The following is a 13,701-nucleotide window of genomic DNA, read 5'->3' on the forward strand; positions in this document are numbered from 1 at the left end:
TCCGAATTAAACACACAAGAAACTAAAATTTAAAATCAGACAAGACTAACAAAGGCAAAAATGTGGCGGGGTTAAACATGTTTTATGAGATCTCAACCCTCCTCCTATGCCTCTAGCCAAAGTAGAAAAAACAAACGCACAAAATTAGGTATTGCAGAGAATGCTCCCCATATTATTATTATGACCTGTACAACGTGTATAATAAAAACTTTCCTGCTTTGATCTCATACTATTGCATGTAAAAATAATTTTATTACTAAGCAATGAATTCATTCGTATAGATTCTAACAAAGCTTCGAATTTCATATGAAATTTTCTCCATGCTATGCTTGCGAAACGTTTAGAATATTCAACCCATTTATATAGTCCTTTCCAGTAACCGATCTTTCCTACTTGTCGGACCCTGAACGCATCCCTAGTTTTTCGGGTTATGAAATATCTTTTTAAAATGTAACTGCCATATGTAACAAATTGTCGTATTGCACGAGATTGTTGGTGGAATCTCATTCTGGCCCGATTTTTAAAATATATATAGTACAACTCATTTGAAGGATTCCTAGTTTGTGTAAGTCTACATGAATAAAGGCAACAGTAGTATACCGCTGTTCAAAACTCATAAATCCATGGACAAAAAACAAAATCGGGGTAACAAACTAAAACCGAGGGAAACGCATTAAATATAAGAGGAGAACAACGACATAACACTAAAATGTAACACACATAGACAAAATCCCACGAGAATAATAAATATAACATATATATATAACATCAAAACCAAATACATGAATTTGGGATAGACAAGTACCGTGACACGTCTTATCGCAATGTGAATTTACACTCAAAAATAAGAGAAAACAAACGACACAACGTTATAATGTAATACACACAGAAACGAACTATAATATAACAATGGCCATATTCCTGACTTGGTACAGGGCATTTTTAAAGGACAAAATGGTGGGTTGAACCTGGTTTTGTGGCATGCCAAACCCCGCACTTTTATGGCCATGTGAAATATAACATCAAAATGACAACACAGGACTACAATATAAATAAATTGGAGAACACAATTGACATAAATCACACGAACAACAGCCAACAAAAGGCAACAAGTTCAAAATGTTAATACGCCAGAAGTGTATTTTGTCCACACAAGACCTACATGTGACGCCCAGATACAAAAGTTTGAAAGCCGAAACGAGTACAAAGTTGAACAGCATCGAGGACCAAAAGATCAAAAAGGTTGTGCCAAAAACGGCAAGGGTTTTCTGTTAGTTACCAGAAAATCCCTATAATTTAGAATAATTTATACTTTTGCAAACAGTAAATTTTATAAAATTAATATTCAAAAGATGTACATGATAAAACTGAAGTGTTGACTAATTACAGGAAACAACTGAAATACATTTACATAACCAGACATTTGAAACACAAAAGTAGACACATCCGAATAAGTTTAAACCTCTACGCCAAGTGACGTCCTATATGAAACTGAAAAATGACGAAAAAATGACGTCATTTGAATTTGTAAAACAGATCATCAAAAAATGAAAAATGACGTCACATAAGAATGAATAAGATAGAATTAGGATTGATTTAAGATTATATATTTGAACTAAATACTGATATTGCATTTAATAACAAAGCACATTTTAATACTTATTAATATCAAACTAAGGTAGCAATTAACTGTATTATAAAACTATGTCCGGTTTGTTTTGAATCTAACTTCAAACGTAAAATATCGTACTGATTACGTTGAACGAAATCAACTCTGATAAATGAAGGCGGTGATTAATTTTCTTTACCATAACACATAAATATAATAGAAAAGACGTCAACATATTTGACAAAATCCGATGAGAATTACAAATATAACATTAAACATTTAAACTAACTACATGAATTTGGGATAGACAAGTACCGTACCACGTCTTATAGTAATGCGAGTTCACACTCTGCAAAACAGTCACAATCGGGAATAAGTCACGTTTGGTAATTAAAAGATTAGACGACATTATGACAAAACACAATCTACCATGTGGTAAAAATGTCCTTAGCTAGTTTGGTCAACGACACATCGTATTGATCCACCAAATCGTGATGGTGTCCATAACATTTACGAAGTGTCAATTTTAATCTGTCCTCCTCATAACTTTGTTGGAGCAGTTTCTGCGTAAGGAGCACACTCCTGTATATGAAGTCCGTATAGTGTGAACAAGCACGAGAATAACGTATCAATTGTGATATGTAAACACCATACGAAGGGGCAGAGGGTATGTTACTGCTGAGAAATGGGAAATTGATAATTGGGAAGTTGAAATCGTCCCGTTTATCATAGATTTTCGTGTGAAGTCGTCCATCTACGTCAATATTGACGAAAAGATCAAGGTATGAAGCAGTCCTTCTAGTATCAGTGGTATCCTTAATTTCAAGTTCACTTGGATATAAACATGCAATGCCCGATGAAGAATAAAATATGGCAAACTTGTCCTTAAATACTAAATAAAAGTTAGCTGACATACGACCGCTTGTTCCATTTGCTGAAGAATCCTTGTCACCCATATCAACTCCAACCAGTACCACATATTTGGTTTTTTCCTAAATTTGAGACTGCTATCCGCAATTCAGCCAAACGAGCATTCACCGACTTTACCTTATGATGCTGCTTATTCAGTTAAACTCAATACATGTTTCTCAAGTTACCTCATTTACCTGGAGCATTGTTTGTGTTGAGTTTATATGATATTTGTAGTAAAACAGTCATAATAATCCTCGTACCTTTGATAACTATTTTCAGACTTTCAAATGAAATCCAATCATTTCAAGTAAAGCAGGCAAGACTTTCAATCCATTTTTTTTAATTGTTTTAACTTGTTGTGCTAAACTTAAGATTTATTGCAGATTTTTTAATGAAACTTTTAAGGTGCTTGCAATTTAAAACATGTCTCTGTGCATAATTTCAAGATTTTTTTATGGTGCAATTCTCCTTTAGTGCAAATATTGTGATACTTGTATGCTCTTTAATGAAATCTATATATTTTGTTATCCAATTCTATATTTTTCTAACTATCATTCCATCAGATCATTGAAAGTTAAATTGACCTGTATTAACTGTTACTCCATTTACAGATAAATTTCATTAATCCCGTTTTCAAGAAAAATCACGTTTCTCCAGCAGGATACTATCTAACTGTAGAAACAGATATCAAATGTTGGAGAAACATGAACATATCATATGAGATCAGGCCTTACATCTTAGGGTATTTTTTTACGTATAGATGTCTTTATCAAATCTTTTGTAAAGGCATTGGCTCTTATGATAACATAACTGACAGATTTTAAAATCACAATATAAAACAGAATTAAAAAATATAAAACAGAATTCCAAAATATAAAAACCTGACATCGGACATATACCGATGTCTTGTGAACTTCTTTTTAATAGTTTTTGATAGCTTTATGATATATATTTTATAACTATTCATTAAGTCAAACGTGATCTAATCCTTTCTCAACATTTTCTTTGTGTTATGTCTTATTATCTATTCGTTTAAGTGTTTGAGGTTTTTATTTTGCCATTTGCTTGGGGACTCTTCGTTTAGAATTTTCCTCGGAGTTCGGTATTTGTGTTATTTTACTTTATACAGTTGACTGTCGATTTATTATACCACCTTTGGGAAACGTTTTCATGCATTTTCAGTGCAAAAGAATAGAAAAAAAATATATAAAAATACTGAACTCCGAGCAAAATTCAAAACGGAAAGTCCCTAGTCAAATGGCAAAAACAAAAGCACAAACTCATCAAACAAATGGATACCCTCGTCATATTCCTGATTTGTTACGGGCCATTTCTAACTGTTATTACTACCGATTGACGTAATAGACCATCTTGTTGGTTGATAAATATGGATATATTGGTTAGTGTCTTCGTAGTGTCTTTCCAATAGGTTTTATAATAACCCCCCTGAATTAGTATATAATTTCTTTTGTTCCAAAATATGTGAATTGTATGTATGTCCTTTTCATTCGAGACGTAAGTCATGTAAGTATACAGTAGTATATCCAACAAAGTCGAAATTACGCACTCCTATTGCTGATCTTACTGTCAGACAATGTCATATTTCCATACTTAATCTTCTGCTGAGGTTGCCTTTATAAATGTGGTTACACAGCGTGTCATCATTAACTTTAATACGTCTTTCACAAAATCACACACACTTTGGATTTACCCATTAATTTTTTGTTTTCTTTTATGAGTTCTGATTTCTCACGTTCCAATGTGGTAACAGTTGTCTCTTTCTCTAATCTCAAACATTTCTCTTTATTTATTTCCTGGTCTTTTTCATCAATCAGTTGCTGGTTCTTTGTTATTTGTTCTCGAAGTTCATCATTTTTCTGCTTATGTCTAATCTACAAAACATTTTCATTGTTTATACAGTAATACAAAATAACATAAACTCCGTTTTTATAATTAATATCGCCATCAATTGTTGGTTTTATATTATTAGTGGAGTGGCATTTACCATAACATTTTTTTTTGTAATGCACCAGCGTTTAATATTTGTATTTCATGTACAATCCGAAAGCATATCATTTGTACTTTATGTTTGCCCGGTAGTCAAATAGTCAAATATTCGTACGATTCAATGTTTCAGCATTTCTTTTGCATTTGCTAAAAAAAATACTGCCATCTGCAAATGCAGTTTTTTGCTGTTCTAAGTGAAAATGGATTTAGTGAATATTTTAAAGATTAAAGAAATATAATTGTAAAATATATGAAAAAGTTACAAAGAATTGACACAAGCGATATACATACCTGCTGGCCAAATAGCAGGTCAGTTTATTCAGAAGAAACAGAGAGAAAGTGGGTTTAGAATATTTGTAGAACTAACGAACAAAAATATGGTCTGAAAGTATAATTTGAAGATAGCCCTAGCTCCTAAATTAAGGATTACTTAAATCAAATACATTTTTCATAAACCATAATAAAACCTTGTATATTTTTTGTTGTTTTTCTTTTTTTTTTTTTATTCTTGCCAATGACTATTGGCGGCTATTTGTAAATACATATAAACCTGTTCTTCCCAATCCAGTATACGTTTATGAGACAGCGGTTGCGAAAGGCAGGCATCACGTTTTTCATACACTTTTCCGTCTACTCTGTAAAGTTTATCAAATTTATCCACTGTGTAAAATTTGATCTCCAATACATACATGTCTTCTGAAAACAGAAATACAAACCAATGTCATGTTGATCGACTGGTAAATATTATATACTTTCATGACCATATATGATTTTCTATGTTTAAATGGTCCGTGTATCATTATCGATAATTCCTGTTATTCGATTTACATTTTAAGTTCAAGCATTACTATTTATCATCTTAGTATATGTAACAATAACTCAATAGAGTAGCGATAGATACCAGAGGCACATTTAAACTCATAAGACGAAATATTGACAACGCCATGGCTAAAAAATACAAAGACAACGAACAAACAGTAGTACACAAAACCGATAGATAAATTAGAGATTGAGCAACCGAACCCAACAAAAACGAGGGGGTGATCTCAGGTGCTCCAGAACGGTAAGCAGATCCTGATCCACATGTTTCTCTCCCGTCTTGTTGCTCGTGTTAGTATTCGTAAAAGGGTACGGGATTGTAGTAACGATATAAGGAACATATCTGCTGTCATTTGTAGGACGGATATTTCATAACGGTCAAACAACTCGTGTTAGGGTATGTAAAATTTACGAGGGGATGATTTTAACTTCATCATTTGGAACTTTTGGTGTAATAGCTTCCTTTTGATCAGCAACCCTCCATCAATGAAATCATTATTGGAAATACAAGACCGGGATTATAGTATCAATTGGGAGATATATACTCCGTATGCATGCGCTGCTGGCATGTTGCTTCATAGAAATGGAAAGTTCCAAATTGGGAAGCTTCATTCATTTCGTTTATCGTAAAGTTTGTTTTTAACCGACCCTCATTATAAATTTCTAAATGTAAGTACAGATATGAGGCAGACTAAATTGTTGCTTTTGTATCTTTTATCTCTAGTTCCATGGGATAAACGTTTGCATGCTAATGATAATCTCTATATTCATAATTAAGTACGACCGTTAATTGGTTTTAATTAATAATAAAATTCATAATCAGTTTAATAATATTACTTAATTCATGAGTTCCTTCTTAGTGATGTAAGGACTTTTTTATTATTTGGGATTTGTTTTGAAATTTTGTTGTAGACACTATATGACATTACTGAACGACGACCTTGTAATAATTTGTATAAGCTTCCTAATTGTTAATCTGAATGTAAATTGTGTAATATCTTAGCTATGCATTATCTTATTGTTTATTTACAGTTCAAATCAATAAATTCATAATCTTAGTGCATTTATTCCACAGCCAACATTTTAACACAATAATTCAAATCTTATACAACAATATAATGCAATAAAAATTGAATGTTCAAAAAATGCTTTGTAAACATTTACTAAAATTCCACTTTAAATTGTATAGTAACATGAGTGATGGGGATCGAGGTTATGTTTCACTTTTTTTTAAATCGACTTCGGTTTTGCTCTACTTTGCGTTGCCTTGCTTTGCATTGCTTTGCTATGTTCTGCTTTGATATTGTTTAGTTTTATTGTACTTTTCAACTTTTGTTTTCAAAGTTCAACTTTTGGTAAGTTTCAATATTAAATCTTTTAAAAATGATAAATTTGCTTTGGGCTGTTTTAACTCATTTCAGGAAATGGTTTGTTTTCGAGCTGCACGTTGGCATAAACAATAGGAGAAATCCATACTAAGAACGAGATTAACAATAATATTCTTCACAGTTAAGGATCATAAAAATCTTTTGGTAAGTTTCAATATTAAATCTTTTAAAAACGATAAATTTGCTTGGGCTGTTTTAACTCATTTCAGGAAATGGTTTGTTTTCGAGCTGCACGTTGGCATAAACAATAGGAGAAACCCTAATATACGTGTTTAACGCCAATTTAAAAATATTGTTATTTTAATTTCTTCGAATTATTTGACATCCCAATATCCAGATCACCATATGTATGCTTTCATGAGTAACACGACGGCGCCAAATTTAGAGCAGGGTCTGCTTTCCTTTCTGATGCACCTTGGATTATCTCAAGTTTTTGGTATTGCTCGTGTAATTCAGTGTTGGTCTTCTTGTCTTTTTTTTTTTTTTTTTGCCATTACATATTAAGATAGTTTTTGAGTTTGAATATCCCTTTGATATATTTTGACTCTTTCTTTTTCAATTCTAGTATTATGCTTCAGAATGTTCATTTAACTTAAGCGGGTAACAGCATAACTTTCTTCTTGAATAAAATCAGGCACGAATAACCTATTTCAAAATTGAAGTAGCAAAGCTTAAAAAATAATACCTTTTTTTTCACTGGGTCATAATCTGCGCACCCTTCTAGAATCTAAGATCATCTCCGGTTTATTCAATGGGTTCGATGTTTTTCAGTCTCTGGTTTGCAAGTTGGGTTTTTGTATAACTGTTTGTCTTTGTGTTGTTTGGCAATTTTTGCCAGGTCATAGTCAGTTTGTTTTCGATTTATGAGTTTTTATATCCCTTCGTATCTTTCGCCTCTCTTTTTTTTATCGTTATACAAAAATTGTGATATTATTTATTTGAGTAGAAACACAGCCGATGCTGTAGGGGAATTTGATTCCATTCCACTCAGTTGTTTCAGAGAAGATTTTTCTTAAAGGTTTATAAACGGACAAACACACGACGGACGCCAAGTAATGACAATAGTTCACACTGACAAAGTAAATATACGACAGGTGATTAGGCATAACATAAAACACATTGTGTTCTCATGTCTCGTCTAAATGAGCGCATTAAAGTAAAGGAATTCGTGCAAGCAATTATGCACAATAGTTACAAAAACAGTTTCGTTCGTTTTACCTTGATTTTCTCCTTCTCTTGTTCGCACCGGCGCAAAATAGATACTGTAATGGATTGTATTGAGTGGAGGTTCTATATCATTCTTCATTATTCGTGAAATTTGTGTCCTTATTTGGTCTCTTCTATCATGATCAAATTTCCGACCGACCACTTTTCCTTAAAAAGAAAGAAAACGTTTATAAAAAAAAATATTCTTACCTTAAATAAATACTCACGACCGAATACATCATCCGGAACATTTCACATTAAAAACAACCTTACTTTTTCTAAAAAAAAAAAACCCAACATATTTGTCCGTCGAAAGATACCAAGACCTTGTTGATAAATATTCCATATCAACTACACAATTAATACATTATGGTCTTGAAGTAGAGATTCCAGGTACTGGTGTTGTTTATCATCTTAATTACGCGGTATAATGATCATTTTTTTATTTTTAATATTTTTAACCTTTACTGTTTTGTCAATTTTTGTGGAATATCCTTTTGGCGTGACTCGGAATATATACATTCTGCCATTGTGTTATTGCTACGATCATTATTTGTAATTTTGTTTTATGGTTTTAACCATGTGCTTTGTCTGTAACGTTTCTATATGTGCTTTTCTCTGTTGACATAGTTGTGTGTTTTTATAGTTATACAGATGATAACACAAACTTGACTGCTGTACTCAAATGTTTGGTATTTCAACCTTTTCTGTCTATTTATTTTGCTCACACATTGATGTTGATATAATGGAATCTAATGTGATTCTATACAAGTGAGAGGTAAAGTAAGCAATTAAAACATGTTTGTTCTACCATCTTCTACACCTGAAAATGCTTGTACCAAGTCAGGATGTGTTTGCGATTTTGACATTGCTATTATTCTGGGACTTTTTACCGTTTTGAACCTTCCTTGGAGTACGATATTTTATTTTATTTTACTTTTTTCTAATAGTTAAAAAAAATACAACTTGATTCTAGAAGTAAGAACTGCAACACCTAGTCATTTTTGTCTGGATTGTTACCACAACATTGATGGTTAAGTTATTCCTTCAATTTCAACTTCGTACTTTATTTGGCCTTGTAAACATTTTTTGATTCGAGCGTCACTGATGAGACTTTTGTAGACGAAACGCGCGTCTGGCGTAAGTGTAAAATTTTAGTCATGGTATCTGTGATCAGTTTATTTATATCGCTGATGTACCTCATATATAAGAATTATACATTTTGATCTTTTATCTTCTTTCACAACAAACCAAGTATGTGCTTAGGAATAATTTTTTTCTTGTTTTTCCTCTCCACCTTGCTAATGTGTCTGTTTCACTATTCACGGGGCGAGTATTCTTCTTAACTGAATATGATGTATATACTTTTATCTTACCTCCTATATATTTATAGAGAAATGATTGGTTGAAGGACTACACGTGGTGACTATATATATTTGATATAGGGTGTCCTAAAAAATATCGGGTTAGCAACCATACATTAGTAAGGAGTTACTTCCCTTTCAAAAAAATGATGCCATGATCCTTCGTAAAAACAACACTTGGTGAGGAAAAAAAATCTGAAAGGATTCAACAGACGAAGAAATTGATGATTGAAGGTTGATATAAGATCATAAAACATAATTAAAGCTAACGAGTTGTTATTGCTGGTTTAACGGGGTTACTTCCCTTTCAAAACAAAAAAAGAAATCTGAAAGGATTCAACAGACGAAGTAATTAAAATACATGTAATGAACGATTGAAATTAATTCATAAAACAAATTTTAAGAAAAAGTTGCTATTGTTGACATTGGTTTTCTGTATAGTAAGTATTAAAGACTTGATCACTTTGATAGGCCGCTAGTCAAAATACCACATGTGAAGATAGTCGGTCAGATGAATTCGTTACACGGTGTGCTAGTGGCATAATACGATATATATCGGGGCAGTTAATTCCATATGGGGATTTAAGCTTCGCTCTCATCCCATATGGAGTTTACTGACCTCCATATCTATCGGATTAGATCACTAACACACCTAGTAACTAAGAATATTTGAAAACCTCTAGCTGTTATAAATCCAATCGAAATTGTCACATCCTCGAATATGCTCAATAAGAACTTTGGGACCTGTTTTTTTCATCGTAAATCAGTCGAATAAGAAAGTTTTTTTTTATATCTTCAGATAGCAATTGTTCTTATTTATTTGTTTCTTTCTTTTTAAATGAAGCATATGATATTGTTTTCCCCTTTATTTCAGTTAACAATGTTTCTAAAAATAATTGATCACTAATTGTGAACTCAATTTCACTAGAGTCTAAGTTTAGATTTTCTCGATTATATACAAGAGAAGCATATTGCTCTTTAGTTTTATTTATTACCTCTTTAACAATATGGACATAATCTGGATCATATCGAAGAGAGTTGTTAAATTTCCATAAACCCCTCCCAATTATGAAGTTATTAAGTTTTATTTGTAAAATAATAGGCGAGTGATCTGATCTATAACTATTTTGTTTCTTGAAGTCATGTACATTTGGATAAAAGCTCTGTGAAACTAAAAAAAATCTAGTCTGGTCTGCTTTATAGGGTTTGGTTTCCTCCAAGTATATCTTTTACTTTCTGGGTATAGTTCTCTAAAGGGATCAGTTAAGTTGTAAATTTCCTTTATATCTAAAACTTTTTCCTTGACTTTTGGATTATTTATATCTAAGTAATTAAAAGTATCAAGGTCTTGATTTTGCATAAAATTTCTATACTTTCATGTATATTTGCCAATAAAATAATAAACAAAATAATAAAACATTTTTAAGAAAAGAAATGAAAAAAAAATGAGTAAAAAATAAATGAAAATGATAAATAAGAGTAAGTTAAAAAAAACAAGAGATATACATGCAAATGGTATAGTCACCCAGTTTACTGAAATTACAATTTATAGTCTGCTGTGGGGTGGGAGGGGGGGGGGGTATTTGTTATACTTTTATCAAAGGTTAAATGATCATTCATTGAGTTGAAAATATAACTTGATTTATGAATAAATCAGCTGTACTCTACACATCATTCTTTTGTAGTTCTAATTAGTTAATATTTTTTTAAATATACTCAGTACAGCTCTTGTTTCAAACTAAAAAAAAAATCCAAATGCAATGAATACTTTTTGAGTTATTTCCCTTTGATTGTAAAAAGTAGATTTTTGTTAAATCTTGAAATTATTTTTTGTCTTTACTTTTCCTAAATGAGAAAGTTATTTTGATTCAAAGAACAGTCTGTTCTTGTCAATTCAGAAACTACACCTATTACACCAAAGATTTTAAACAAGGTAATCAAGGGATAAACAGAAGGTGGGAACATTTGTTCAGTCAGGGGATCCATCATGGTCAAACAGTGAAGACGAACTCTATATTATTATTCCCAGAGACCTTACTAACAATATTTACATACAATAACAATACAAGTATATACAATGTTCATCACATGTCTTTGTATACGCGTTGGCTAACAGTAAACGACGAACGCAAAAATAAAAATGAGTGTTTACTGAGTAGCCCGATAAAGTCGTGTATGTACAAACTTACAGCTTACTCCCTAAACCGTAACAGTACAATTCATTTTCAAATACTGAGAAAACCTGGGTTATACTGGGTTTAGTTCGTAACCGGATTTGTTTTTTTTCTCAATCGATTTATGAATATCAAACAGCGGTATATTACTGGTGCCTTTTTTTTACTTGGTATAACTGGGTAATATCAAATACTGGCCTGAGTTTTAAAGAGGATTGATCACAACTGCAATACATAAAAGATTTTTGGAAAAATGCGTTAAAGAAGTTTAATTAGTTCACTTGTTTGAGACTCTTAACATAAAAGTGTATAAATCTGAATAATTATTAGTGGTACAGCAACTCTATGACAAAAGAGGGACGAAAGATACCTGAGGGACAGTCAAACTCATAAATCGAAAATAAAATGACAACGTCATGGCTAAGACAAGTGTTCATAAAGACACATTAGACAAATCTCAAAAGCTGTTCTTAATAATCCTAAAATCTATCAAGTCGCCATCCTGTATAGATTGGTAGAAGTATTGGTTAAAATCGAAAAATTCAATATTTTTTTTAATAAATATGATTTATATTAACAATTAACACTAAAGAAATTACAATTTAACATATTTTGTTCATTACTAAACTCAAGTTTCCGCACATATGTTTATGTACAACACTAATCAAAAAATAAATTATCAGAATATAACAGATTTGTTAATTCAACAATAATCAGACTTTTGATTTCTGTAAGTGTGCATGATCTGTCCCCTTAAAGTGCTTATTTAGTAAAAGGGTCGTATATTTACAATTCATTTAAACACTGCAATAAAATGCATTTTTTTTTATCTATGTTTCATATTAGATAATGGAATTAAAGTTTGAAAAATTAACAAGGTATAATGAAATATACAAAATTTGTTCTCTGTATTCATAACATAAGTGGTGATATTAGGAAGAAATTGAATTTTTACTCTTCAGGGATGACTTTCATTTGTTTTCTGTATAATCTGAAAGCTTTATTTGAACTTTGGTGAATAGTTGTCTCATTGACAATCATACAACATCTCTTTATTTTGATACGCCTTATCATGTCAGGAAGTCCCCCTTTTAGTATGAATTAACAGAAACTGCTTGTTATACACTCAAATATTGCAGATTTATAAAAAAAAAAAAGAGTAGAAAACGGATTTAATGTTTGTCTTACCATGGTCATTTACGCCTACATATATTATTCCATCTTCCTGATTGTTAACAAATCCGCATGCATAATTAGCTAGACATTTCAAATTTCCCGTTTTCAGAAAGTTATCAATATTACCACCTCCTACTTTAAATTCTCTAAATCGTGTTTCGTCCCCAATATCTTCATCATGTAAATATACATTCGCAGGTCTTTTACTATGTACTCTGCAAGCATAAATCGGCTTATATTCTGTTGCTATCTGTGTGAATTTGAAACCTTTGCTATTAATACCGTCGGCGACTTTGTATGCCTCGTCGAGTGATTGTAAATATACAGTAGCGGTTTTTGTATCTCCGCAATCTTCTATATCCAATTTATCCACAGAAATATCTACATCTAGTTTGTTTTCGAATACTTTTTTAATTGTGTCTTTTAAGATGGTGTCATTTTTATTTTTTAAGTTGTGCACTTCTATCACGAATTCTGTCGACATTTTGTTCTTTATTTATTGAGTTTTAAATGAATTGATCAAAAGCATATATATTATACATTGTGTTTATTGGTCGTTGCTATGTGACATTCAATACAAAGCTATTTTCTGAAAATGTTACATGACAGGGAAGTAATATAACTATTAAAGTTGCTCGATTCTATCTTTGATTTTTGAAATTATAGTTGGAATAGATAAAAAAAAAATCTGTAAATTGTTCTGCAATTCTCATGATTAATTACGATTTAAAAAAAAATGGTTACTAAATGTATAGAAATAAAAATCTTCGATATTCTAAGTTTTATGTTTCTTTGATTTTCTTTTTTCTTTCCTTATTTATTTTTGGAGGGATTAAATATAGAATTTCTTTCCTTTTTTCTTTCTAAAAATTCTTAGTTTACCTTTGGTGGCATATATCGCTATGTATTCAGCCGAAAGTTACGAATCTGTGGCACGTATTGTATTTACTGGTTAAAAGGAAAGGAATAAACAATTAGAAACCCAATTGTTCAGTGAACGAATGAAGGTCTTTCCACCCGAAACGATATATTTTGATTTTAAAAGT

At 31.4% G+C, this 13,701-nt stretch overlaps 1 protein-coding gene across 1 annotated transcript; it reads right to left on the reverse strand.

The window, feature by feature from the left end:
* Positions 1-2,934: 2,934 nt before the first annotated feature.
* Positions 2,935-13,139, reverse strand: LOC139492763 (schlafen-like protein 1). Its single transcript, XM_071280939.1, has 4 exons — positions 12,668-13,139; positions 7,954-8,109; positions 5,079-5,224; positions 2,935-4,413 (listed from the first exon to the last, which is right to left on the reverse strand). The coding sequence occupies exons 1-4, from the start codon at positions 13,137-13,139 to the stop codon at positions 4,204-4,206; spliced, it is 984 nt and encodes a 327-aa protein (XP_071137040.1). The 3' UTR covers positions 2,935-4,203.
* Positions 13,140-13,701: the final 562 nt, after the last annotated feature.

Source organism: Mytilus edulis, chromosome 1 (assembly GCF_963676685.1).
Source record: "Mytilus edulis chromosome 1, xbMytEdul2.2, whole genome shotgun sequence".
Classification (NCBI taxonomy): domain Eukaryota; kingdom Metazoa; phylum Mollusca; class Bivalvia; order Mytilida; family Mytilidae; genus Mytilus; species Mytilus edulis.

Excerpts from the sequence above, each read along its gene's own strand:
- LOC139492763 (XM_071280939.1), bottom strand. The coding sequence starts at position 13,139 with ATGTCGACAGAATTCGTGATAGAAGTGCACAACTTAAAAAATAAAAAT. Across the intron at positions 5,225-7,953 it reads AAGAGAAGGAGAAAATCAAG|AAGACATGTATGTATTGGAG; the intron begins GTAAAACGAACG and ends TTCTGTTTTCAG. Across the intron at positions 4,414-5,078 it reads TACTGGATTGGGAAGAACAG|ATTAGACATAAGCAGAAAAA; the intron begins GTTTATATGTAT and ends AATGTTTTGTAG.